At 38.1% G+C, this 27481-nt stretch overlaps 2 protein-coding genes across 7 annotated transcripts in view; one reads left to right on the forward strand and one right to left on the reverse strand.

The window, feature by feature from the left end:
* Nucleotides 1–8156, forward strand: part of HMGCLL1 (3-hydroxy-3-methylglutaryl-CoA lyase like 1) — a gene marked incomplete at both ends in the record, with an annotated part of 135467 nt that extends 127311 nt beyond the window's left edge. For 4 of the 6 annotated variants that reach the window (XM_081246481.1, XM_081246482.1, XM_081246485.1 and 1 more), the window contains 2 exons: nt 3786–3911; nt 8055–8156. In XM_081246481.1, coding sequence (XP_081102607.1) covers nt 3786–3911; nt 8055–8156 — 228 coding nt within the window. The remainder of the gene's footprint in view (nt 1–3785; nt 3912–8054) is intronic. The other 2 variants (XM_081246483.1, XM_081246486.1) reach the window with 1 other exon arrangement.
* An 18589-nt stretch (nt 8157–26745) lies between these two features.
* The window catches only part of GFRAL (GDNF family receptor alpha like), a gene marked incomplete at both ends in the record, with an annotated part of 57465 nt that continues 56729 nt past the window's right edge, over nt 26746–27481 (reverse strand). Inside the window, 2 exon segments of the mRNA XM_081247368.1 lie at nt 26746–26799; nt 26801–26819. Of these exon segments, the coding sequence (XP_081103494.1) occupies nt 26746–26799; nt 26801–26819 (73 nt within the window).

Genomic DNA, 27481 nt, shown 5'->3' on the forward strand with positions numbered 1-27481 from the left:
AAACCTACTGTAATAAATCTATATATAAGGGGTGTGTTTCATGTGTGACACACATACACTCACCCATATATATCTATTTGTTTTTATTTCTTACCTAATTATTTACTTAGAATTTGTGAAGTATTCCTAGGAAGTACCTTTTTGATAGGAATATCTAGGATAATGGATATTGACAATTAAGACCAATTACTAGTTAATTGCGCAACAGAAAAATTGTTCCAGGTTATTTTCCTACCAGTTTAAGTTTTCTTGTTTACCTTCAGTTCCAACAACACCTGCTTTTTGTCATTGATGTTAATCAAAGTCTAATGCACATACAGAAAATTGCACAAATCATAAGCCCTCATGGTAGACTAAAGCCATCTTTCACCTCATGCTGGTACTGCTGACATTCACTACCTCATACTTTTTGGGATGTTCTTTCAAAAACAGGTTTTCTTGAAAAGCTGATCTGTCCTGATTAACTCTTTGCTGCCCCAGGGTACAGAGCATCTCTAGATGAAAGCTCACTCAAACCCACAGTTGATAAAGTCTGAGATGGATGAGAACCTTACCTCAGGGGTTCTCACACTTAATTACACAAGAGAATCACCAGGGGGGAGCTTTAAAGAAATACCAATGCTTGACCCCATTCCCAGACAAAGATTCTGGGGAGAAACTTGGCTGTTAGTTTTAAAAGGTCCCCAGGTGATTAAAATTGGTAGGGATTGAGAACTACTGAAACCTCTTTCTCCTGGAGTGATAGATTCAATTCTACTAAATAGATAAATATTAACCTATAGGTGAAAAATGCCTCTGTCTATTTGATGTTCTGGCAGACTTCCAGAGATGAGCTCAGTGTCTGAACCTTTGTCTTTTCCAACTACCGGACAATTCCACAGATTTCACTCCTAGAGCATAATTCTTTAAACTTAACTATTTTGATTCACTGCAAATGTAGACTGTCCTAAATGGACCAGTAGTTTAGCTGGTCCGTTATTAACACCCAAATATGATTGAGCTTTGAGAGAGGTCGTGATAAAGGAAGAAGGGCCATTGCCACCTTCCCATGTTGAGTAGTATAATGAGGAGAAATGGAGGTACAGAAGCAAACCAATTATATCTGTAAACTTTGCATTAGTCCCAAAGGCATCTATGGCTTTTGGACTATGGTTCTGCCCTTGAGAGCCTTGGTAAACATTTTAGGTCTCACCAGAGAAAATTCAGAACAGTAAAATTGTGCAGCCCCTTGAACCATAATGGAAAAGAACATAAAAAATAATGTGTGTGTGTGTGTGTGTGTGTGTGTGTGTGTATATATATATATATATATATATATATGTATATATGTATATCTGTATATATATATATGTTTGTGTGTATATATATGTATATACACATATATATACATATATATGAAACTGAGTCACTTTGCTGTACAGCAGAAATGAACACGACATTGTAACTCAACTATATTTCAATTAAAAAAATGTGCAGCCCCCTTGGCATGTCAAAGGAGATAGGAGCCACCTGAAGAGCTCCCAAAAGCTAAATCTCAAACAACGTGAGTGACAAGACATATAAAGGAACATTGGATTACAACCCAAAGTACTAAGTAAATACCCATGAGTCTCTACTGATATAAACAAATGTTTAAAGAAATAAATAAATATGGGAGAAGTGACAAATCTCTCATATGGGAAATTTCTAAATAATTTAGGTAGGTATTCTTCACTCCTTAGGTGTGAGCTGCACATAGTGACTTTTTTCCAAAAAGTACCATATGGAAAAGGGGGCGTGGGGTCAAGGTGAACATCATCAGTTGTAAACCATATAGTAACCACCCTTGATATGATGTGTTAAGACTGGCACTTCCCCTGTGTTGTTCTCCTCACAAAACTTCAGGACCCCAGTCTAACCATGAGAAAACATCAGACATACCCACATTGAAAGACATTGTGCAAAACACATGACAAGTAACAATTCAAAATTGTCAAGGTCAATGAGGACAAAGAACGTCGGAGAAGGTGTCCCAGCCACAGCAGGAGATAAGACAACTACATGTAATGTGGTACCCAGATGAGTTCCTGGAAAGGAAAAGGACATTAGCTTCTAAACTAAGGAAATCTGAATCATGTGTGGACTTTAGTTAATAATAACATATTAGGGCTTCCCTGGTGGCACAATGGTTGAGAGTCTGCCTGTCGATGCAGGGGACACGGGTTCATGCCCCGGTCTGGGAAGATCCCACATGCCATGGAGTGGCTGGGCCTATGAGCCATGGCCGCTGAGTCTGCACGTCTAGAACCTGTGCTCCGCAACGGGAGAGGCCACAGCAGTGAGAGGCCCGCGTACCACAAAAAACAAAAACAAAAACAAAAACAAAAAAACATATTATATGTGTTTGTTAGTTGTGACAAATATATCATAATGATGTAAGATGTGAACAGTAGGGGAAATTGTGTGTAATGTATGGAAATGCTGTGTATTTTCTTCCCAAATTTTCTGAAAATTTAAAACTATTCTAAAATAAAAAGTTTATCAAAAAAGTAAAGGAAAAAGAAAGAAAGTGTGATTCCCCAGAGCAGCAGTGAGAACAGCATCTGGGATCTTGTTAAAAATTCAAATTCTCAGGGCCCAGCCCAGACCTCCAGAATCAGAAACTCTGGGGATGTAGCAGCCATTTGTGATTCTGCTTCTGTGACTGAGAACTGCTGATCTAGCAGATTGGCCAAGGGCTCTGTTTCCCAGCACTTCTCATTTTAGATGAGGTCATGTTACTTTTTCTTCAATGTCCAGGAGTTAAGAGTCAGATTAGCCTCTTAGTGGCTTCTGATTTCCCAATTGTCCCTTTCCACAGAGGGCTGCTCTGCTTGCCTCTCTTCTTATGCTATTCAAATCTGATCCCCAGGGTCCCTTTCAGACCCTTTTGTGCTCATGTCTTTCACAACTTTTCCAGTCCACAGAGATCTCCACCTTGGATATCCCCAGACTCATAACATGAACCAACTTGCATGTTTCCAGAGGCCACAAATCACAACAGAATGTGAATTCTCTGGAGACACGGGTGACCTTGGGCAAAATGTGTGATCCCTCTGTACTTGAGTTTCTTCATCTGTGATTTGGGGATGATGGAAGAGTATCTACCTCCTGGGTTTTTGTGGAAGTTGTGAGTTAGTATCATAAGGTATTAATAATAATATCCAGCACTTAGTGAGGACCCAGTAAGTGTCCCTTCACTTCTCCCAAAACAGCAGGGTTTTGTGCACAAAATAAAGTAATGTCTCAGTAAAGATTGGGTGAATTGAGTGAATACGTTGAGCTCACAAAATACAAGTTCAGACATAAGGACAGCTCTCCACCCCCCACCCCCACCCCCCGTCTGTTTTCGAAGGCATCTTGATTTTCAGTCAAGATGTTGGAAATCTTTCCTGTTGGTTATATAAAGTTTTTAGACTAAAGCTCAAAATTAGCTTGGAAAATACACCCCATGTGTGTATTTATCTTACTTCAGTCTTCATCCCCTACATTTGTTCTGTTATCAATGAAAACACCATTTCAATTTTGATCTAAGATTATTCTCATTCCCGAGATCCTTAGCAGAGTGTCTGTTAGCCTAAAAGATGAGATTAGTCAGAAAAGAAATTAGCACCTCGGGGACTGTTCTAGCAGTAGGTGGGTAAGTGAATAGATTGGAATCATGGTTCAGATTTTCCCTATTTGCTCTTTGGAACAGGTTAAATAGAAATGCAACAACTTACATTTCATAAAGAGACAAACCTTGGGTGTTTGGGTTTGTTTTCCAGATGGGGATTAATGTGGTGGATTCTGCAGTATCCGGATTAGGTGGTTGCCCTTATGCAAAAGGTGCTTCTGGGAACGTAGCCACTGAGGATTTGATCTACATGCTTAATGGCCTGGGGGTCAAGACAGTAAGTTAACTTAGCATATTTTAATATTCATACATTCCTTGCAGATTCAAATTGGAATGCTTCTTGGATTTGGGAAGCAACTTTGAGGTCAAGTTTTACTACACTTTTGCTCTTTGCTAAAATGCATAGTGGGAAAATACAAGAAAAAATTCTTGGGGTGGGTTTTATAAAGTAACTTATTGCTACAGTTAGATCACCAATAATGCTACCATTTTGCATTTTTATGGGGCTTCATGATCTCCAAAGTCCTTTTTCATCTAGTATCCAGTTTGATTTCACACACTTTGTGAATTTGAGCCTGTCTTTGCTACTATGATTATTGTTTTTGCTGTTTTGTTTTCCTTGGAGGAAAACTAAGATCTTGATTTTCTCATGGTGACAAGTAGGGCTTCTGGAAGAGAGCCCAGGGCATTTTTAAAATGGCCAGTGGAGGACCAGAGCTTAATAATACTTAGCATGTGAGCAAGAATACTCTCTTTACAAGTGCTACCTGAAAAAGTCACATGCTCTATAATAACCCACCAAAATTAGTACCTTGTTTTGCCACATGTTGTTAAAATGGCCTACCAGTCTCTAAGGCAGATTTTCTTTTTTTTAAGGATAAAATATAAAAGGCAAAAAACTGTTCACAGATTATCAGAAGTTCAAAACGTTTTCTGAGATGTAAAGCATCACCTGGATTACAGAATGGAATTGTCCTCTCCATCTCTCCTCTCTCTCCTCTTCCCTCATTCTACTGAGCGATGCTCCTGCAGCAGCCAACTTGTCTGCAGTCTCCTTCCCTGTGGCATTCGGTTTCTCACCTCCGCCCCTTGCTCTTGCTTTCACCACCCCTTGGAATAGCCTTACTGCCCATACTCGATTTCACCTGGAAAGCGAGGCACCACCATCCTCAAAAATGCACCTTCTAGCATCTCCCTGCTGATTTCCCAGGCCCACACTGCTGGGTTCCTCTCCTCCGTGTTTCCAGGCTACCTCTGTGTCTTCCGCTGAACCTACCACAAGGTTGAAGAACAATCTTCTTTCTGTGTCTAGGTCCCCCTGCAGGTAGAAATATAGTATGACAGCTGATTCACAGGTGCCTGTTGCCTAGAGACCCTCAATAATGTTCAGTGAAAGACTGATAGCACTTGGCACTAAACACCAGAAGCCTCTCTTCTCTGGTTAGAAATGGCTATTACAAAGTAGCCTGATTGTTTTTGTCATTTCCATTAGAAATGTATGACCGTGACAGAAGTAGAAATCCTTTCTTTTCTTAAAATTTATTTTATTGAAATATAGTTGACCTGCAATGTTGTGTTAATTTCTACTGTAAAGCAAAGTGATTCAGTTATATATATATATATTCTTTTTATTTTTTATTTAAAAAAATTTTTTTATTTTATTTATTTTTTCTTTTTGCGTTACATGGGCTTCTCACTGTTGTGGCCTCTCCCGTTGTGGAGCACAGGCTCCGGATGTGCAGGCTCAGCGGCCATGGCTCACAGGCCCAGCTGCTCCGAGGCATGTGGGATCTTTCCGGACCGGGGCACAAACCCGTGTCCCCTGCATTGGTAGGCATTCTCTCAACCACTGCACCACCAGGGAAGCCCTATATATTCTTTTTAATATTCTTTTCCATTATGGTTTATCACAGGATATTGAATACATTTCCCTATGCTATACAGTAGGGCCTTGTTGTTTTATCTGTCCGTTATATAATAGTTTGCATCTGCTGATCCTAAACTCCCAATTCATAGAAATCCTTTCTTGAACATTTAAGTGACTTGGTTGAACTCAGCTGAGTTAACATATGAACTGTGCTTCATATGTGTCAGGCCATGTGGGTCCAAACACAAATAAGCCGTGTTTCCATTCCTAAGAATTTCACAGTTCAAGGACAGTTGTTACACTGGATATCAGCCAACAAGCCAAGATTCTCTGTACAACCTGTATCACTATGTCTCCCATTCCTAGTCAACTACCAAGAGCTACTGCTTCAACTTCTAAAATATTCTGGTTGTTTGTTCCTTCCTTACTATCCTTGCTGTAGCTACATCAGCACAAGTTCTTATCTCTTTCCTGGATATTCATCCTCCACACTGGTCTGCTGGTTTCAGACTGCCTTTAACTTCATCCTCCATGCTACCATAAAAGATTTTATCTAAAATACAAATATGAATATGCCTTGCTCCTACTTGGGTACTCATCAGTGGATTCCCATTTTCTGAAAAGCAAGGCTGTGTTCTACACCTTTTATAACTTTTCCAGTCACCTCTGCCCATTACTTTCCATGTATCCCATGGTATTTTTCAGATGTCTCGTACTCTTCTCTGCTGACAGTACCTCATTCCTCTTACTTCTTCTCAAGGACTCATACTGTCCGTACAAGCCTCAGGTCAGGATTTACCTCCCTGGCACCCTTCCCTGACACACTCCTCTCCACTTGTTTCCATACCCTTTTCCTCAGTGGGTTGACTACCCTGCAACTCTGCCCTCACAATCATCCGAGCATCTCTCTCTCTCAGTGACTTTAGTGGAAATACTGGATTTCCTGTTTAGGGCTCCATATTGCCTGCTTGACCACAGGTACCCTCAAGACAGAAACCATATTCTGTGAGAAGTTCTTGAAACCCCAAAATGGATCATAGTACATGAGACATATTTAAGCACCTGGTTTAAGTGCTACAAGATTCAAGAATAAATGCAACATTATTTCATAAAGGTATCTGTTCATTAAATAAAACGGTAGAGGAAGGCCAAAACAGAATCCTTTAGTATGATACCAACCAATCCCACTGCATAATTACTATAAATGGAATTACTGGAAAGCAAAGAAGAATGCTGGTGACTAAAATCTTGTTATCTTTTGTTAGATGTTATTCAGAAATGAAAGACACACATGTAGCTTATTATTTACAAAATTTACATATTACTAGATTACGGATGTAAAACCAAAATCTGCCTAACAGATACTCCACCCAAAACCATTACCATGACAAAACCAAAGCACATGTTAACATCCTAAAAACAACTTCATAATAAAAAGAAACAGTGAAAATTACTTACCTGTCATTTTACAAAATATTTTTGATGATTTTTAAACAGAAGTAAACTACAAAGAAAACAGTGCCCTAAAAGTTTCTAGAGAGAAATGACTACCTATATTAAAATGATGACCTCTTTTTGATCACTTGTATGAAAAGCCCCTATGAGTATTTATACTTGTCTGTTTTAAGAAAACGACAAACTTACATAAATTTTAAAAACTACTCCTTAATAGCAAGGGAGCCTGAGTCTGTTTGATTTTAAGTCCCTGTTGTTTCTAGTCTGTGTAGACGGTGGGCATAGGAGCTTATGAAATACTACATGGGCAAATCTCTGGTTTATCCACCTAACACTGTGCCCCCGTTCCACCCTCCTCCCCCCCAGTGACAGCACAGGTGCAGGGTGGAAACCTCGATGGTGATATTTGGCTCCACCAAGCCCAAGATGACGAGCCTGCCTTGAACTTGGCCTTCATACCCAACTGTCGATCTGTCATCCATGGATTTACCAAAGCCTTTGTTGATCCTACTTATGCTTTCAAACAGTACAAGCTCTCAGGCAAACAAGTTCCAGATGTGTACTAAATACTACTTCATTTTATTGGACTACCTCCTTCAATTTCATGCCAGTAAGAGTGTTTCTAAACATGATTAAAAATTATACATTCATCTGTCCCATATTTCTTACAGCTTTATCAGGTTTGTTTCTTTATATACTAAGAGGAGTCCCCCCCAACCAAGTCCTTATCTTTGAACTCCTCCAAACGATTATCATTTTAATTGCCCTTCACTGATATTTTGTAGAATCTTTCTGGTTCCACTGTTGTCCTTTGTAGAGTTTAGGTATCAGCATGAATTACACTGAGTTATTCAGGTGTGACTAGCCTATGGTTTTATAGGGTCAGATTCAAGATACGTTTTAATAAAGCAGAAAAATCTAAATCTACATAATTCACGGAGATAAATGTGGCCACCCCCCATCAATAATGAACAGCATTTTGTTTAGTAATTTTAAATGGTTAAGTAACTACTAATACAATTAAAAGGAATCCGTATTGTCTTCTTTCTCCTTAACCTCCCTTCCCACCTGGTATCACTGTCATCTTTGTCTCACCAGGGTGTGAATCTTTACAAAGTGATGGAAGCTGGCGACTTCATCTGCAAAGCTGTGAATAAAACTACAAACTCTAAAGTAGCACAAGCCTCATTCAACGCTTGACTTGAATGTATTTGTGAGTTAAGGCTGAGAAGCTCCATTTCAGCTACAGATACTCATCTGAAAATCATTACTGCCAACTTGTTCTGAAATGTGAAATAATAGACAAGAGTGGGGGAAAAAAAGAGATACTTTGAAAAAGAGTAGGCTGGATAGATTATGAAATTGATGGGAAGATACACCAGTCATCAGCTGAATTGCAAGCCGAAGCTAAATAATAAAATTTGTGGACATGCTTTGAACTTGGAGAAAAGTCTACTCTTTTGCTCTTATAGAAATAACTTTTTAATTTAGTCGACGTGAAAATTGGCTTCAGATTTCCCTAAGTATCAAAAACTGTGTTAATACTTAATCAAGCTGGCTTAGCACAGCGTACATATCATCAGTAGTTTATGAGCTCCTGCATGGTGTGCAAAGTGTGTGGCCTCCATATTATACGTTATGTGCCTCTGGATCTCAACGTCCCATTTGCCAAGTCAGTTAAATTATGGACAAAGTGCCAAATCTCCATCTGACCCTACATAATTTTTAGCGATAGAACTTTTATATTTCAAGTATGCTAACATCTGTTAATTATTTCAGTGGCTTTATCTTGTTCCAAGAGGCTGTGGTCAGTGACAAGATGCCACACCCTGGAAACATATTACCTTCCGTGTTTGTCACATGCATCCAGTTTACCTTGCTTTCCCCCTCATGAGCTGTAGTGAAAACCAGGAACATGTTACTCGGCTTTTGAGAAACAAGAGGTACAACTTTCATCCCAATGTCTAAGTTGCAGTGATGAGAATAGAGTGATACATGTACTTTTATCATTTTCAGCTCACTCCCAAATTGTCCAAGAAATGTCACTGTGGTCCTAAGAATATTAAGGCAGTTATTAAAATTCATGAAAAAAAACAACTTTTCCAGTGATTCAGTTTGATTAAATCACATCTGTTTGGGGTTGACTTTTTATGGTTACTTTTAATGTTGAAGTGGCTGAAATTATATCTTTTGCAATAGCATTGCCAGAAATAGCAAACATTAATATATCAAAGTTGAGAAGAGGCACAGGACGGCTATGTTAAGAAAGAAACATTTCTGTAACCTATGCAGATCGTATGGGGACAGTATTATTCCATGTGGATCTGAATCGTCAGTTTTATTATTTATGTAGACTTCTCCAACGATAGTGGGTGATCTTATCTTTGAATAAATTTGAATAGAATTTGAAATATGAAAGTGAGCATTGTGGGCTTTCTATTAAATATTCATCAAAACCACAGAAGTGAAAAGAAATTCAAGAAAATAAGAGAAGTACTGATTATAACTACGTTAACTTTAAAGATACACAATCATAAGAAAAGGATCACAAGCGAAGCGTATTGGAAATTGACCAAAACTAAGTTCCTATGGAGAAGGCTAATGCTCAGGTCATGACGGGTGACAGAGCAGGAGCTTGTCACCAGAACTGAATGACTCTTTGCATTTGGGTTAGTGCTGGGGCAGGGTCAGTGCAGAGAGCAAGCAAAATTGCAGCTCTTTGTGGATCTGTTACATCATCTCTTTTCAGGAAGAACATGACACTGTACCCGGGGGCAGGGGTGGGACACGTGCCCTAGTGTGCACAGCAGGGTACCTACCCATCTTCTGAGGAGACTGACTTTTCCTCTCTCTTATGCAACTGTGGAATTCTTAGTTTTGAGATGTTCGGCAAAGCATCAGTTGATGCAAACTGCTTATAGAAACAGTGAAGGACCAAATTTTGTTGTTTAGAAATAAAAACCACGGACTCTCCAAAAGGCAGAGCAAGTTGTGAGAACCCCAGGTGCAGCCTAGCACACACTTACATGGCACACACATCAGTCTACCAGTTCGTATCCCAGAACACCTGGAAGATTCCTAATCACATGCACCACAGGAAACGTTTGTGTTTTAAGTATCTGTTATCCTTTCTCCACCCAAACCATCTAAACCCTTCTGCTAACTTAAAGAGAGCTTCTTTTCTGGTTTGGGGGGAAAAAATCACATAATCAATAAATCTGCCTGAAGTCCATAGGCAGAATCCCCTCAAAGCTATGTTTCCACTAACCAGAAACTTTGGAATTGTTGTAGGACCTACCCAAACAACCCACCCACACATAAACCCACACCAGGGTTTGCCCTGGGTGAAAGCTTAGGAATGGCAAAGAAATTATGAAATACATATAGAAGTAAACTTTTATGGCATCTGCCCTTTAAGACTACTGTAAAACGTAGAAATTTTCTAAATTCTGGATTCATGAAATTCATAAAGCAAAGAAACGGAAACTGCCTATGACTTGCTGAGAAAATTCAGAATGCCCTTTTATGCTATCTATTCTGATCACTATAACATTTAATAAATACACTTTTAGCTACACTTATATGGCTATTCATTTCTATTTATGTGCATGAACTCCAGACATGAAAGTGACAGGTTACTTAGCATTGAATACGTAAGCCACCAATATCCCTATCATAGCAGTAAAGGAGAGATAAAATAAGGCCTGGGAACCCTCCAGAAATCTGTATTAAATAGGCACGTGAAGAATTGCTGTGAATACCCATGATCATTTGCAAAGTGCTTTTGTGGACGAGAAGATAGAAGTTTTATGCTTATGTGGGGCAGGTCTAAAACTTAAAAAAGAATAGTTTTGGAGGTATAGAGCTCGGGAGGAATGGGTGGGCTAGGGAGGAAGGCAGGGAGGAGGGATGCAGGATGGAAGGAGGAGGAGACGGTGGGGAGAGAGGGAGGAAGAGAAAGAGAGGGCTGAGAAACTGTATTTATGTCCTGCCTGTGAGCAGCTCCAGTTGAAGGCATCTCCTGTTCTGGTAGAAGCATCAGTTAGGCTGCTTTAAACTGCAGGCAATAGAAAACCTCAACTCCATGGGCTTAAGCAGCAACAGTTTTCTCAGATATCTCAGAAATATTGCTTTTCCACCATCATTTAGCTTCGTGACTCATTTATGTTACAAGATAAGAGTTTCTGCCCATTTCCCTGTTGGCACCTTTGGGCTCCTGCACCTGGGAGTTGCAAGATGGTTGTAGCACTTCTGGGCTTCACCCTTCCCACAGGGCTCAGCCTCTGCTGAAGGCTTTTTCTTCTGGAATGCCTGTTTTTAATCAATGAAGAGCATTTTCCCCACCCCATCCCAAACTTCCTCTCCTGTTTCACTGGGCAGAACATCATCATGTGCCCCTCCCTTAACCACTTACGTGCGGAATAGACCATTAGGATACACAAGCCAAGGTTATGGGTGACCTTGAGTGGATCCGTGCAGTGGTGGGGAAAGAGGACCCTGTAGGAGCACATTTCCTGGTGAGGCAGGGTGGGAGAATTGAAGGCAGAAGAGCTCACACCTCTCAGGAAGGAGCTGTATCCAAGTTCTCTGAAACTGGAGGAATGGATGGAAATAGAAAAAAGTTTCAAACGTGAGAGGAGTAGGTTTCAAGGGTAAAGTAGTCCATCTTGATAATTGGTCTCTATATTTTTCAGGAAGGTAGGAAGTGAGATCTGCGAGCATTACAACTGGGGGTGGAGTGAGGGCTTGAGAAGAATGGTAACGTGTGAAACCCACCCAGAGCAGTATTAGAGGTTAATGTACTCTAAAAAAATAGTACAGATGAACTTATTTACAAAAATAGAAACAGACTCACAAACATAGAAAACAAACTTATGGTTACCAAAGGGGAAAGGTGGGGGGAGGGGAGATAAATTAGGAATTTGGGATTAACAGATGTACACTACCATATGTAAAATAAACAAGCAACAAAGATCCATGGTATAGCACAGGGAACTATATTCAATGTCTTACAATAACCTATAATGGGAAAGAATAGAACAAAAAGAATATGGATATATACATATATATGTATGACTGAATCACTTTGCTGTACGCCAGAAACTAACAATATTGTAAATCAACTATACCTCAATTTAAAAAAAAAAGGAAGTGAACTTACTCTATAACAGTTTTCCAGGGGCTGTTATGTGCTAAATCTAAGTCCACTTCCTGGTCCTCATGCTACCTTTACACCTCTGTGTTCCACACATTTCCCCCTACTTGAAGCACTTCTTGATTTCTGTGACCCTGCTCTCTCCTGGGCCATACTACATCCTTGGTCCCAGGTCCTACCACCTCTTTCATTGTTTGGTCTCCTTCCTCTCTCCATTGTGTTTAACTAGAGACTCACAAATGCAAAATTGCCTACACCCTGCCCCCTCATCCAAATGTATTCTGTGACCAGAAGGGTTGTCATCACCTGGGAGCTTTTGGGAAAAGCAGAATCTGGGGCTCCACTCCAGACTGACTGCATCACCATCTGCATTTTTAACAAGATCCTTGCAGGACTCATGTTTATTAAAGTTTGAGAAGCACTTGCCAGTTTGACACCTCCTCTCCGGTATTTAACAGGTATTGGAAGCTCCATGTATTCCAAGTACCTTGTGGCACTTCCCCTTGTGTGTTGTGTCCTAGCCTGTTGTCTTTTCTCTGCTCCTGGAACAAGCCAGCCTGGGACCCATTGCAGGTCCTTACCTGGTTATTCTCTCTTCCAGTCGTGGGTCATGCTCCTTCCCTGGCTGTGATTTCTGGTCACTCAGGTCCTGACAGCATAAATACCACCTCCTTAGTGAGTCTTCCCAGACAACTCCAACTAAAGTAAGGCTTTAGTTACTTTCTCTCACATCAACTTGTTTCATTTAACTCTTTACTTGTTTATTTAACTCTTTACTTGTTTATTTAGTTGTTTATTTTTTTTCTTTCCCCAAGAGAATACATGCTCTAAGAGGGCAGGGTCTTTGCTGTGTTTAACATTCTTACTTCCTTAGGGCCTGGTGTAATAGCTATCTATTACATGGTGGTTAGGAGAAGAAGGGGAGTATGTGACACAGATGTCACATCCCCTGCCACCTTCCTCCCCTTGACTCTGTTTCCTGGAAAGATCCAATTGAATAGGCTCATCATCAGGATTTCTCCAGGATGCTTGGATTGGAGACAGATTTCACCAATTTTCTATACGTGGTGTCCCTCAAGCTTATTATAACAGCAAATAAAAATATACACATCAGTTGTGAGAAGGAGACACTGACCCAAATGCTCAGCCCCAGAAGAGAGGATGTGTACTGGACTTACTGCCCATCCATCTGTCCTGAGTTGTCTTTGGCATCATCTGATCTATTACTTAACTGCTGTGCAACCTCAGTCGATTTACCAATCCCTTTAAACCTCACTTCAAACTTCACTTCCTTTACATATAAAACTTGGATAATAATGGCACTTATTTACACAGCTGTTGGAAAGATTTCATGAAATAATGCTTACAAGTGTTTGGCAAAGTGCCCATAAGTGGTCAATAAATGTTAACTATCATCATTTTTATTGCCCCTTTCTAGGGTGCTGCCCTGGAATGGAACTCCTCCTCCCTTATGAGTGGTTTAACCCTCATGGAGGCTCTCATAAAAGATCATCCTGTATTCTGTTCCATGAAAAGGGTGCATTGTCTTAAAAGGTCTGCCACGATCCTAAAAGAGACAGCTCACCATTAAACCCCAGAACCATGTAATCTTAAATTGGCACCAAATTTCCATGCTTCACTTCTTACACTGCATCATTGAACTATGCCTTCTGAGCTGACTTTTCTGTATTTCATGGGACTGTAGTTACTGTAGGAACTACTATGAGACCTTTGCTGAGTAACTCTGTCTAAAGAACATCATAACAGCCTTAGTCTCCATATCCTGAATCACCTAAAGACAGAAATTTCACAAACATTAGGAATTTATTCCTACTCTTTTGATGGTTGCATGATTGGATTGGTGTCTATTGCCACCTTGGAGCTGCCAGTGTTTCCTTGGTGGGCTATCAGGTTAGACAGACTTCTCTTTTCTCCTTATTCTACAGAATATCATTCTACATGTTTTGATCATGAAGTCGTGAGCTTTGCTGAAAAAGACTATTGTTTGGTTCCATGGGAGCCATCCAGTCTCTGACCTGAGCCATAGTACCAAGCTTATGTGGCTTAGGGAAGGGCTTATACCCTTCTAGGAATCAAATGGTAATATCTCACAACTTCTGGTAACTGTTTCATCTGAACTTTCCTTTCTACAGCTAGTTCTTTAAGATCATTGGTAAAGTAGACCAACAACATGTCACGGCTAACCACACCATTATCCTGAGTCGTCTGAATCTTGAAGAGCTGTCTCTCAATCAGATAGTTTCACGGTGGCCCCTCTCTATCTGTACATGGATGCTAATATATTGGATTGTTGGGCAGATATTCTGGAAGCTTTCTGAGAAGCACCACCTGCTTTTCTTTTTTCCCCCAAGAGCTTCATCTAGATGTAACTGGATCATCTGGGAGTCAGCTGATAAAATTCATATTCTGAATGTGTGTATGTTCCAAAGTAGAGGGGAAGCAATGAAATTGGAATACCAGTGTCTGGCTCTTCTTTATTCTTTGTTACTTCCTTCCTTCTTTCCTTCTGAAAATAGTTTATTTGGAAATGTTTCCATTTTTAGATTTATTTTTGCTAAAAACAATATATGCCTCCCCCATAAAAACTTCCTATCTTCTCACTATAAGACAACATTGGAAAATGACTCCTTCACTTTGTCTAAAAACCTTCCAACAAGAACCCCAGTAGTTTTCTTTGTAAAATTCATTTGCTTAAAATATAAAAGTCCAATTTCTTCTGGTAACTTTGTAAGAATAACTGACATATACATGGCAGCCACCTAGTGAATTTCAATAAAACCTTTTCTATGAAATTGGTGGATGGGACTTAAAACCTCAGTCATGGTTTTGTAAGTTTAGCCCTGGGTGCATTTCTGTTTGTAGTCACCTATCTTTGGTAGCTTGCTTTCTTTCTGCCCAACTTTATTGAGATATAATTGACATGTAACATTGTGTAAGTTTAAGATGTACAATGAGGTGACCTGATGCACTGATATATTACAAAATGATCACCACCATGGTGTTAATTAATACCTCCACCATGTCACATAACTACCATTACTATTTTGTGATGAAAACATTTACAGTCTACTCTCTTAGCAACTTTCAAGTATATAATATAGTATTATTAAGCTCATAAGTACACAGAACAGGTTGATGGTTGCCAGAGACAGGGAATGGGGAGTGGGCAGAATGGGTAAAAGGGGGTCAAAAGCCACAAACTTCCAGTTATAAAATAAGTAAGTCATAGGGATGTAATGTACAGAATGGTGACAGTAGTTAATAATACTGTATTGCATATTTGAAAATTGTTGAGAGTAGATCTTAAAAGTCCTTATCACAAGAAAAAAAATGTAATTATGTATAGTGATGGATGTTAGCTAGATTTATTGTGATGACTATTTTGTAATATACACAAATATTAAATCATTGTGTTGTACAACTGAAACTAAAATGTCAATTATACCTCAATAAAAAAATAATAAGTATTTATTGAGCACCTACTGTACAATTAGGATTGTATATGTCTGTGACTAATGAGAATACAGAGGTACATGGTTGCAGTTATTTTTCTAATGCCTTAAATAATAAAATGTCTGACTCCATTTTTTACACATGACCACTGATAGCATTTAAGTACCCCCATACCCTATTATCCTTCTGTGCTGGATCTGGTCAAGCTCTTAAGAAAGCCCTGGTGCTCTGTCCATTGGTGCTGGAGGGGAAGTTCAAACCATGCCATCACCAGCAGGTAATTTCAAACTGTGCAGGAACCACCCCGCCCCTTGGCTCTACTCCCCAGCACAGTAAAGCCCAGGGCCATTCACCCCTTCCTTCCAGAAGCCATTTTCAGACCTGCTTGAATATCTTCCATGATCTTCTCAGAAAGAATCCCTATGTGAGAAATACATCTCTTCATACCCTCTTGGTGTGTTTGGCATCATCAGTCTCCACATCTGAACTCGTTTTGGTGGAGGCCCATCCCATCTATGTGAGTAGATAGCATTACACCCTGTAATGCTATCTTCCTGCTTCACCACAGTGAAAGCAGATTATTTTTCATTTTTTTGCTGGTTTCCTCATGGTCCCAATATGGCTTCTGTAGCTCCAGTCTTTATATTCATATTCAAGGCCAGAAGGACAGACAATAAAAGACTTGGAGCATCTGTCTCTTTTTCTCAGTAAAATTGTAACTTACTCATTGACATTGGCCAGAACTGTGCCACATCACTGTGCTTAGCTGCTAAAGTCAGGGAATTCAAGCATTTTACTTGAGTATATTTCCACCCCAAACAAAATCATAATTCTCTGTATGGACATGCATGAGACTGGATCCCAGGAAAGCAACTGTCTATATCAGCCAGGCCAAAGAGGAGCCTGGGATATAATAATGAGCAAAATGACCAGTGGTCCCTTATGGAACTGTCTGATGGCAGGGATCATAGAAAGTATCATCAAGTGTCAATTACATGTGTAATAAGTGCCATGAAGGAGAAACTAATCTTTAAATGTGTATGGTAGAAGGTATGACCTTGTCAAATATTTCCATCTGTAGGACATGATTCAAGAGATGAGACCTGAAAAAAGAATTAAGTTGCTAAATAGTAGAAGAGGGGGGAAAAGACCATCTCATGTTGAAGGGAACACTATGTGTAAAGACCCTTTGGAAGGAAGGATGCATCTGGGAAACTCAAATAATATGGCAGAAGCACAGGGGAAAATGGGGGAATGTGGGTGTGTGGACGCAGCTGGTTGATAAAGAGCTCAGAAATTATAATATGCAGAAATTCAGATGGGCAGATACTTGGGAGTTATGTTTAGAGGCTCAAACTTCTTCCACACCCAGGTGCTCATGAATAAGACATAGCAATCAATCTTTGCATCTATGTATTTGTTTGGTAAAATAAGGCAGACATTTAAAAAGGGCTAAATTACTTAAGAGGAATTAATTTTGCCATGTGATATGTCATTATTCCAGTAAATGTTTCTCAAACCGCACTCAGTTCCTTAGGTCTAAATAAATATAAAAAAGAGACGGATGTATCTTTCCTCCTATTGACTGTCTGTTAAGGAGCATTTGGAGTGAGAACCATATCTTTTAAATTTTTTTAAGTTACCTTGATATTCCTGTAATGGGAGGAAGGGAATGAATGGTCAACTCCTCCCCCATTATTGCCTGTCAAGTTGATTTTTTCCTGGAGATGCTCTAGTAACACAAGAGAAAATTATGCTCTCTTTGGATCTGGATACTCAGTCATGAATCGGAGGGTAAAATTGTAAAATATGTTTCAGAAAACAAATAGGGTATAATAACAAACTAGAGATGTGTCATGAAGGTGAAATGATGAATAATTAACACGGCTTTGTGTTGTCCTGCTTTGCACTGGATGATAAACTAAATATGGAAGAACTTGAAAGACTATGCTTTGGGAACAGTAAGGAAAAAAAAAAGGATAAATTATTCCATAATTAGATTTTACTTGACTCTGAAGAATGTTTAGTAGACTTAGCATTATGCAGGGTTCAACCTAGGAGATCTTTAAAGAATGGTTGAATCATTTGACACAAAGTGAATTTATGTATTTGATAAGAACATCTATAAGCCCTGGTCTGCATAGCTTTAAGTTAAAGTTTTATGTCTTGTTTTCTAGAAGTATCATTTAGGGAAATAAAGTATGTCTTTAAATTTCTTTGTGACCCTCAAAGTACCTAAAACAGTGACCACAAACTGTTGTTGTGAATTTCTTTATTTATATGATGTTATAATATTTTTGTCTGTATGTTGGCCTTTTTCAGGAATACTGGCCTTATTCTGGACAATAACCTGTATTAGAGGTTTTCAAATCTGCAGTTCTTTGTAGAATCATGTCAAGGTGAACAAATAGCAAGTACTTAGGATGGAATTAATAACAGTTTTATTGATTCAAGGTGCTTTGCACCAGCTGTCAAACACGGACCAGAGTCCTTAGCTATTCTTCACTCTGAATTCATAAAGAATAGTGTCCCTATATGACAATTTTAATTGGAAGCATATTTTTCCCCCATAAAGCAAACTCTGGGTCACAAGTGGTAACCTGAAAGATTGCTCCACCATATGTTATCCCCAGAAAATATATTCCCCCAAATATCACAATACACAAGGGGCAAAGATTACATAAGTCTTAAGATAAACTTCCCATCAAGTCAGTTTACCATAAACTGAATGGTTGGGTTTCAAATGAAGGCAAGATGCAATTTAGACTCTGGTATACATTAGGACAATGAAAATTATGTTATCCACCTGCTTGAGGGCCTGTTTCTTTCATGCTAAACTTCCTAGTATGTATGCTTCAAGATATTCAAGGATGAACATAATGTATGGTTATATATTCTGGAAACCAGAAAATGTAAGGCTTTTTATTATAGTAAAGTTAAATTTATAGTACTTCTTATTTTCATAGACTTTAAAAGAAGTCTATTATAACATAATTTCAGTTCTCATAAGAAGAAATGGAAGAAATTTTAACAAAAGATATTTTCTACATTAATGTTTACTCATAAGTACAAATGAAATTAGTTTTGAATGTTGATGTGTAATCTATTAAGTACTAAGAATTTTTTTTTAATTTCATGAGGAAATTTTTAATAATTGTAAGCCTTCAAAAATGGTCAGCTTCAAGATGTAAGTTTTCAATTCTGATAAAAAATATTTCCATATCCCTGCCTGGGCATGAATAGTTATCTACAAGACTCCAAATGCCTGCCTTCTATTATATAGTATAAATTAATCATAATATGTCTTAGTCAGTTTGGGCTGTTGCAACAAAGTACCATAGACTGGGTGATGTATAAGGAATAAAAATTTATTTCTCACAGCTCTGGAGGTTGGGATTGTGAAATGTGAGTGCTGGCATGTTTGGATTATGGTAAGAACCCTCTTCCAGGTTGCAACCTGCTGGCTTCTTGCCTTGTCTTCCCATGGGGGAAAGAATGCTAGGGATCTCTCAGGGTCTGTTTTATAAGGGCACTAACCCCACTCATGAGGACTCCACCTTCATGACTTAAATGACCTCCCAAAGGCTCCACCTCCAAATACCATCACACTGGAGGTTAGTATTCCAGTATATGTGTTTGGGGGAGATACAACCATTCCATTGAGATTCAACCATTCTGTTGATAGTAAACTTGAAATGAATACATTTGCATGTTGCTTTCCTGTCAAATTCAGGATACCAAGTAATGAAAGTGCAAAGGGATGTGTTGCCAAAATGTTTTAATGTTGCCTCAATTGATATTAATTATTATTTAGTCTAAGTCACCCCTACTTGACTTTCAGCCCTTGGCTGTCATGTCCAGGTCCACCACAAGAACTGGTATAAAATAGTGTCTAAAGTTAGGGTTAGGGTTAGGGTTAGAAGAATGCCTGTTTTAGAAGAATGTCAGGTTCTGAAGAATTATTTAAATAAATGCTAGCTATTTTGATAGACTGTATTGTTACCCCCAAATATTCCCTGGGCCTCTCTGGAGGAAGATTATACTTCACTGATTCAGGCAGCTATATGACTTGTTTTGGCCAATGAAATGTGAGTGGAAATGACAGGTATTATCCTTGATGGAACGTTTAAGACCCAACATGTACTTTGTTACAATCTCTAATTTACCTCTGGTAATAGTCTGGAGAAAAACTGCTTTGTCAGCCTGGACCTCCCCATTATGGCATCAGAGCTTCCGTGTAATGACCTTTGTTATTGTAATCCACTGACATTTCATGATTGCTTGTTACTGTAGGATAACCCAACCTATCCTCTTTGCTACACTTATTACTAGGAGTATTATCATAAATAAGGTAGATAATGAAGGCAAATTCAAATATATATTGGAAAATAAAAATATCATAAAAGTCTGTATAACCAGAGGTACTTTAAATGTAAATCAGTTCCTAAGGGGAATCAAACTACTTCTAGTTCAGAAATCTCAACTATGCCCTGTGGACTTTAACAAAAAAATTTTACATTTGAGAAGCAAATTAAATCCAATGTGGGGAAATTGTTTGATTTGGGGGCTTCTCTGATTGACCTGTGGTGATGATAATTCCAGTGATCTACAAAACTACAACCTCCAAAGGCCTAATCTGAATAGACCTGCAAGCATTGTCTCATAGGTGGTTTTATATTTGGGGTTCTCCCCTGTAATAGGCACCCTCTTGTCTTCTGCCTGCAACAGAGTGGAGATAATTCAGAAAATGGAAAAAGAGGGAAACAGGGCCAATTTGTCAAATCCTCTGGCACCTTGTTCTCTTTTTTTTCTGTTTTCTCTTCTCATTTCTTCTCATCACCTCATTTCTTTTCCTCTCATTTCTCTTGTCTTTATTTCCTCTCTTATAACTTTAGTTTTTAGTTGAAACATTGTATGTCTGTGATAGAAACATAATGGAAAATCTTAAGCCATCACATTTTTTTTTTTCATTTTCCTTGAATCGTGATTCTCTACAGCTCCAAAACCAGTAAAGCAACAAGTCTCCATTACTCCTGAAAAAGACTGGGTACAGTCTTAGAACAAAGGAGTCATTGTTCAGTTGGAGCTTAAAATCTAGCCTTTTCAAGTACTTAAAGGAACAATGGCATTGAAAGCCAGGCTTTGTGAAGAGAATACGCTTTCTAAGTTCTATTGATAAAACCGTCCTTGTATATATCATGATCCAACTCTGGCAAACTTGAGTCGTAAAGTTGCACTAAAAGATATAGCATAAAAAATATGGAGGACATAGGGCAAGAAAAGGCCACTTTAGATGGTGACCTTGGAGAGATGGAGGAGAGAGAAAGGCATAGGTGAGAGTTTAAGCTTTGGCATCCTGCCCCAACTCCTTCCTAACCACCACTCCCCCCGTTACACCGTCACGATCCCATCCCATCCATGAGAGATCTCACTGGGTGTTAGGGACCAGGGCGGAAATGAGGAACAATGCTTACACCCATATAAGTTTGGGGAAAATCCCAGTATAAGAGGCCTTACTTCTTTCATCTCAGCAAAGTTCTACACTAATTATATTGCCAAATATAGTTGCACTGGAACTCTAGCAGGACAGGAGCCATGACTGAAGGAAGGATTTGAAGTTAGCTTCAACAACATAGTGCATAATATAGCTATGTGCAAAGAAAGTAGATGGCCCTTTTGCTCCTCAGAGGAATGCAAGAATGCGGAGGCCCTCTCTAGGGAGCCAGAAGAGGCCCAACCTAAGAGGAAGAAAGCTGCCATATATGGGAGCCTCAAAACTGAAAGCCATGGAAAGGAACCACGGTACCCAAAGTAGCAGGGTGGACCAGCCATCCTCAGCAGACTCTGCTGCAGTGTGACCAGAGACCAGACAGGACGGTCACTCACAGCAGACACTAGCAAAGATACAGAAGGCAGCACGCATATACCAAAGCATACTCTACATTCATAAATATACCCTCTTGGAGAGGGAGAGGAGAGAAAGAGGTGAGATGTCCTCGAACTGGGAATTCAAAGTTAAAGTAGCTGATTCATTTTCCAAGAGGACCGAGTTCAGGTGAATAAGCATTTTGGTTACCTTTCTTGGCAACTTTAAGATATGTTTCTCATCATTAGGGCTTAATGAGACCAGACCATGCATAAATAAACGTAAATATCCATTACCATCACATACATGCTATAATATGTTGTAAGGCAATAGTATAATGTTTGGATCCTTTCCTGTTTTTAAAGTGGCTTTGGTTACTCAGACCTGTTTCCTATGTTCCTATGTGAGACCAATTACCAATTAAAATATTAGAGCTGCCACTATCATAAATTTAGTCTTAATAACAAAGAATATCCCCAAGAGACATACTCTGAACAGCAGAGGATGAGAATGTGGCTTTATAAAATGGTATCCTGACAGATAAGAGGGACTATTTGTCTTCTTCAACCCCTAAAATATTTAGATTATAATTTTGTATACTTATGCCTCCCAGTCACTCAAAGAAGATGAATAAGCTGAAATGCAACTGGCAGAAGCCAACTTCTCTAGGTGTTGCCTGTCCAAACATGGGTTACATGCATTACGTCAGACACCCACACTAACAATGTTCCCTTCATGCTTAGTCCATAGGTTTGGTAGTCCCATAACCAAAATCTGTCTATTCTTACCAATTTTCTGAATATTTATATAAAAATATAAGTTATTTGCTAATAGTTCTCTCTACTTTCTCTTTTTTTCTACTGAATGATTCAAAGACTCAAACATGTATTTTTAGACATGATTGGAAATCAAGATTAATTCTTTTTTTTTCATAGCTTTATTGAGATATAATTGACATGAAACATTGGGTAAATTTAAGAAGTACAATGTGATGTTTTGACACAATTATATATTGAGAAATGATTGCCACACTAGGGTTAATTAACACCTTCATCACCTCACATAATTATCATTTCTTCTGATCTACTCTCCTAACAACTTTCAAGTATAACATATAGAATAGTTAACTACAGTCACCATGCTGTACATTACATGCCTAGAACTTATTCATCTTATAACTGGAAGTTTGTACCCTTTGCCCACCATGCCTCCATTTTGTCCAGACTCCAGCCCCTGGGAACCACCACTCTACCCTCTGTTTCTATGAGTTCAGCTTTTTTAGATTCCCCATATCAGTGAGATCATGTGGAATTTGTCTTTCTCTGTCTGACTTATTTCACTTAGCATAACGCCCTCAAGTTCCCTCTGTGTTGTTGCCAATGACAGGATTCTCCTTTTCTTATGGCTTAATAATATTCCTGTGTGTGTGTGTGTGTGTGTGTGTGTGTCTGTGTCTGTGTATCTTCTTTATCCATTCATCTATAGATGGACACTTAGGCTGTTTCCATATCTTGGTTACTGTGAATAATGCTGTAATGAACATGGGAGTGTGGATATGCCTTCATGATTCTGGTTTCATATCATTTGGGTATATACCCAGGAGTGGGATTGCTGGATCATATGGGAGATCTATTTTTAATTTTTTAGGAACCTCCATACTGTTCTCCATAGTGGCTGTACCAATTTACATTCCCACCAACAGTGCAGGAGGGTTCCCTTTTCTCCACATCTTCACCAACATTCACCTCTTTTCTTTTTGATGATGACCATTCTCAGAAGTGTGAGGTGGTATCACCTTCGATGTCTAATTGTCTTCAGGCTGATAGTTTATGAGATAAGGAATGTACTTATGTTACTTTATAAGTTATTTCACTTGAAATGTATTTGTGAAAGAGAATGGGATGTGAAATGACTAAAAGCGTGGATCTGAATGTTCTTATGGGCGGTGCCTCTTTGTTAGCCATTTTACAGTATTCTGCTGCTGATTTCTCCTTTCCTGAAGTTGTTTCCCTCCCGTCCTTTATGAAACTTGAAAAAAATTAGAGGAAAGAAAGATGGCAGGAGTGGAGGGAGAAAATATGGAAAATGATTAATACCTGTGATGAAAGAAATTTACAGTATTTGTAAGACAGCCAGATGAATGTGTAAAATGATGTTTTGTTTTCTTTATTACCTAGCTGTACACTTGAAATAAGAACTACCATCATGGGTGGAATACACCTTATAATTTGTACAATGAACAATCCTCGTGAATTTCAATACTTCCGCCAACAATGCTGAGCACTCCCCCTTCTGCTCACTCCTGATCCTCACTCCTACACCCCCTTCTGCACGCCCCCAGTTCTAACAAGGTTCAATACAAACATGAAATGCTAGACAACATGTTCCCATCAACATTTTCACTCTTCCAAATACCTCAAAACTGATCTTCAAACATCGGAAGACCTCTACTATTGAGGTATCAGGGGTGTTAACAAATTTTGGTTTCCTATTAAATACCTTTAAATTCTACTGTTTTAGTCCAGTTGTTTATTGTTTGCAGAGAAAAATTTTGATGGCATGATCCCAAAAGAATAGGTGCCTCTGAAGCTTGCTCTTAGCAGAACATCTATAACTTCTGAATTTCCTCTTTGTGGAAATTTTGTTTCCCAATGTTTTTCTTCATAGCTTGTATCTCACCTTTACCTTCTAAGCATGACCCTTCTGTCCTGATGGTACACTTATTTGGCATCAGGGACCCCTGATGTTTTATTTTATTATATCTGGAAACATTGTATACTAATACATTGTCTACTAATACTAATCTGGGAAACATTTATTTAACCTTTCTAGTGCTACTGAGTCAGAGGTTCCCAACACAGATGAGTCCTCTGAAGTGCACCTCTGCTTGGATGTCAGTTCCTACAAAAAACCCAGATAGTAGTGTTTATGTCATCACTCACCGGATCCTGTAACTTGACGGTCAGTAGTACAGCCTTCAAGTGTTTCCCCTGCCACCGAATGGATGATCTCCATGTTTCTGGAAAAAGATTCACTGGAAGATGAAATGTTCTTGCCTACACAAACCAACCAATATTGTTTTCTACCAGACGAACTGTGTTCGTTAATGAATAGAAAAAAAATCCTGAATTGGGAGTACTTGAGCTCCTTGACAGCCTGAGAAACACTGTTTTAGATTTGGGCTCTTTAGTTGCAAAGAGTCCAATGAAAAATAGAACTTAAGCCCAAACTGTTCAGTTTATTTGTTTGAGGTCATGAGAGGCATCATTTAATTTACAAAGGAGATAGTCTAGACTTTTGTAGCAGAAACTGTTGACTACCTACCCAAGATCCCTCTCCTGTTCATCCTTGCTAAGTAGAACTCTGATTTTACTTGGAAATTCACCCTTTCCTCAGGTGATTCAGGGATTAGACTATCAATTATGGCAATTTGAATTCCTATATTTCCACATCTTCTTATAAAGTCTGACCTGTGCCAGTCATTCATTGACTATGAAAAGGGTGGAAAAGAGAAATTTGAGTCCTGGAAGGTATCACTGAACTGCTAAGTCAACCGACCTTTGAGATGTTCTGCTTTGGACCTCTTGATATAGGAAATATTATGTATTCCTTATCGTTTAAGACATTTTATTACAGGTAAAAGCATCTAATTACTAGACATGTAATCTAGGTTGATATAGATGGTACTTTAGAGAAGAATATTTAAAACAGGTATTTCCTGGTTATTTATGTACAAAAATGACACAATTACAGCTGGGATAAGTGATTGGCAGTAGAGTTTAGGAATTAAGATAAAAGATTCTAAAATCTGCTATACCTGTGTTCAATTACTAATTTTTATATTGACTAGTGTGAGACTGAGAAATTGCTTAATCTCTTTATTAGTTATTACTTCACACTCCATCTCCCCCTTTTCTGCTCAACACAAACATATTTCTAAAAGCAACTTGACTTTGTTCCTCTGTTTTCTAGGGCACAGTTCTTTTCCCAGGCATTAGCAAGCCTGCAACAAATGGCAGTGACTTTGAGATGGAAAGACCTACATTCTCTTCACATAACTAAGAGAATTAGCAGCTACTGGAATATGGAGAGCTCCTTGAGGGAGCTTTGTGACTCACCAAATTTTTTTTCCCTGTTTGGAAAGATAAAGGATGGCTTTTCCATTATTCCAAGTAAACATAGCCAAATGTTAACTTTAAATTTGATTTAATGTAGACAATTTGATCTGAAGTATAGTGAAGAGCAATAGATCTGATACCAACAGGTAGAAAATGTTTTATTTTAAATGTTTTATTTAAATAGTGATATATTTAATTGTAAATATATCACTAAATATATGTTCCTGTTCTTGAATATTTGAGTCTCTGTGTCACTACAGATAAAACTAACTCATGTGTGTTCTTAGAAATGGGTATAATGTGATTGCAGAGAGTTAAAAACACATATGTATCAAAAACTTAACAAACATCTTTTCCACAATTTTCTATTCATACTTATATTCTGATGTCAAATCAGGCCAAAAGTAACATTATAGTAACAATATAGAAAGTCACAATTATCATGTTATGTTATTATTGCAGAAATTCATCATAATTAGCATAAAAAATAAATTTACAAATGAAATATATCATTGAAATGCACATGGATTTTTTGGCCAGTGTAGTTGCTTTACATCTTTATGAACATGACATAAAAACATCAAGTTAACAAAGTACAGTTCAATAGTATTCAAATTACAAAAGTCCAAAGATATCACTTCCGATTTTTAAGACTAATCATCTAATCAAATATATTTAGAAACTTAAAGTTAATGCTAATGATGTAGTTGATGATTCGGAAATGGATATACAAATGACACATATACTGGTTGTTTTTATTAGCAGTTTCCTTTTGGCCAGTTAATAGGTATTTATAAAATTGATCAGAAAATACTCTGCTAACTATAAAATGTTATATTATGATACAACCAATTACTCTTATATGGACTCAAATTTACTATGAAACAAATCACATGGAGTGTAGCTTAGAATAACACTATTTTTTGCCTTCAAGGGTAATTCTGTAATTCTATACTAGTGTCCAAAGATACCACTGTAAATTTATACTTGAATTTTTTCCTAAGAAAAAACAAATCTAACATCATTCCAATTATTATACCTTACATGAACATACTTAAAGATCCAGTATCATTAAATCCATCCTAACATTTTCTTTGTTGACAATGGATAGGATATTCTGTTGACTGGCTACAAAGACTTGCTTTAAGGAAAGTGATTGTTAATGATTCGTGACTCTCAATGAATCATGAGTCCTCCAGGTATTTGGATTGGTGAAGGGTCTCTTGTTTTGACTTGATATTCTGAAGGTTCTGTATCAAAGTAAAAGTAAAAGTTAACAATAAGCTATTTTAAGGATTTTACAGATGCGTCTGTGCTTATTTTTTGGTTGGATTCTATGCATGGAGGGGAAGATAATTAAGTTTTTGAATATAAAGTTTCAAAAGTAGAATATTCTATGGTCTTTCTAAGTATCATGCACTTAACTATGATCTCCAAGTAACCATTTTTGAAAAGAAAAATAGTCTTCTTTCTCAAATATTTAAACTTTAATGATTGGTTTTGCTGCAAATTTCTTTGAAGATTTAGGGCTGTTTTAATTTAGCATAAAATGGAGCAAATGCAAAATCCTTCATCTTTACTGCAGAAGGTATTCACATGGATTAGACTTGCCCACCAGGTGAGTGGCAAGCAGCCTGCTTTATGAAAAAGGTATTATTGATCTCCAATGTGAGGTAACACAGGTTTTGTTGTTACTGATGCTTCTGTTTTGTTTTGTTCCTTCTTTCCATGATGGCTTTTACTTTTGTCATTTCTTAACCTTGGGTCTGGATCTTTCAGATTACATGTAAGGATCAAATTTAAATTGCATGGAAAATAATTGATAACTAAATGTAATATAATAATAATGGTATAATATAATTATAATATATTACAATGTGATATTATAACTAATAAAAATATTATAATATAT

The sequence above is a fragment of the Mesoplodon bidens genome (genome assembly GCF_964165515.1).
Source record: "Mesoplodon bidens genome assembly, chromosome: 10".
In the NCBI taxonomy this organism is placed as follows: domain Eukaryota; kingdom Metazoa; phylum Chordata; class Mammalia; order Artiodactyla; family Ziphiidae; genus Mesoplodon; species Mesoplodon bidens.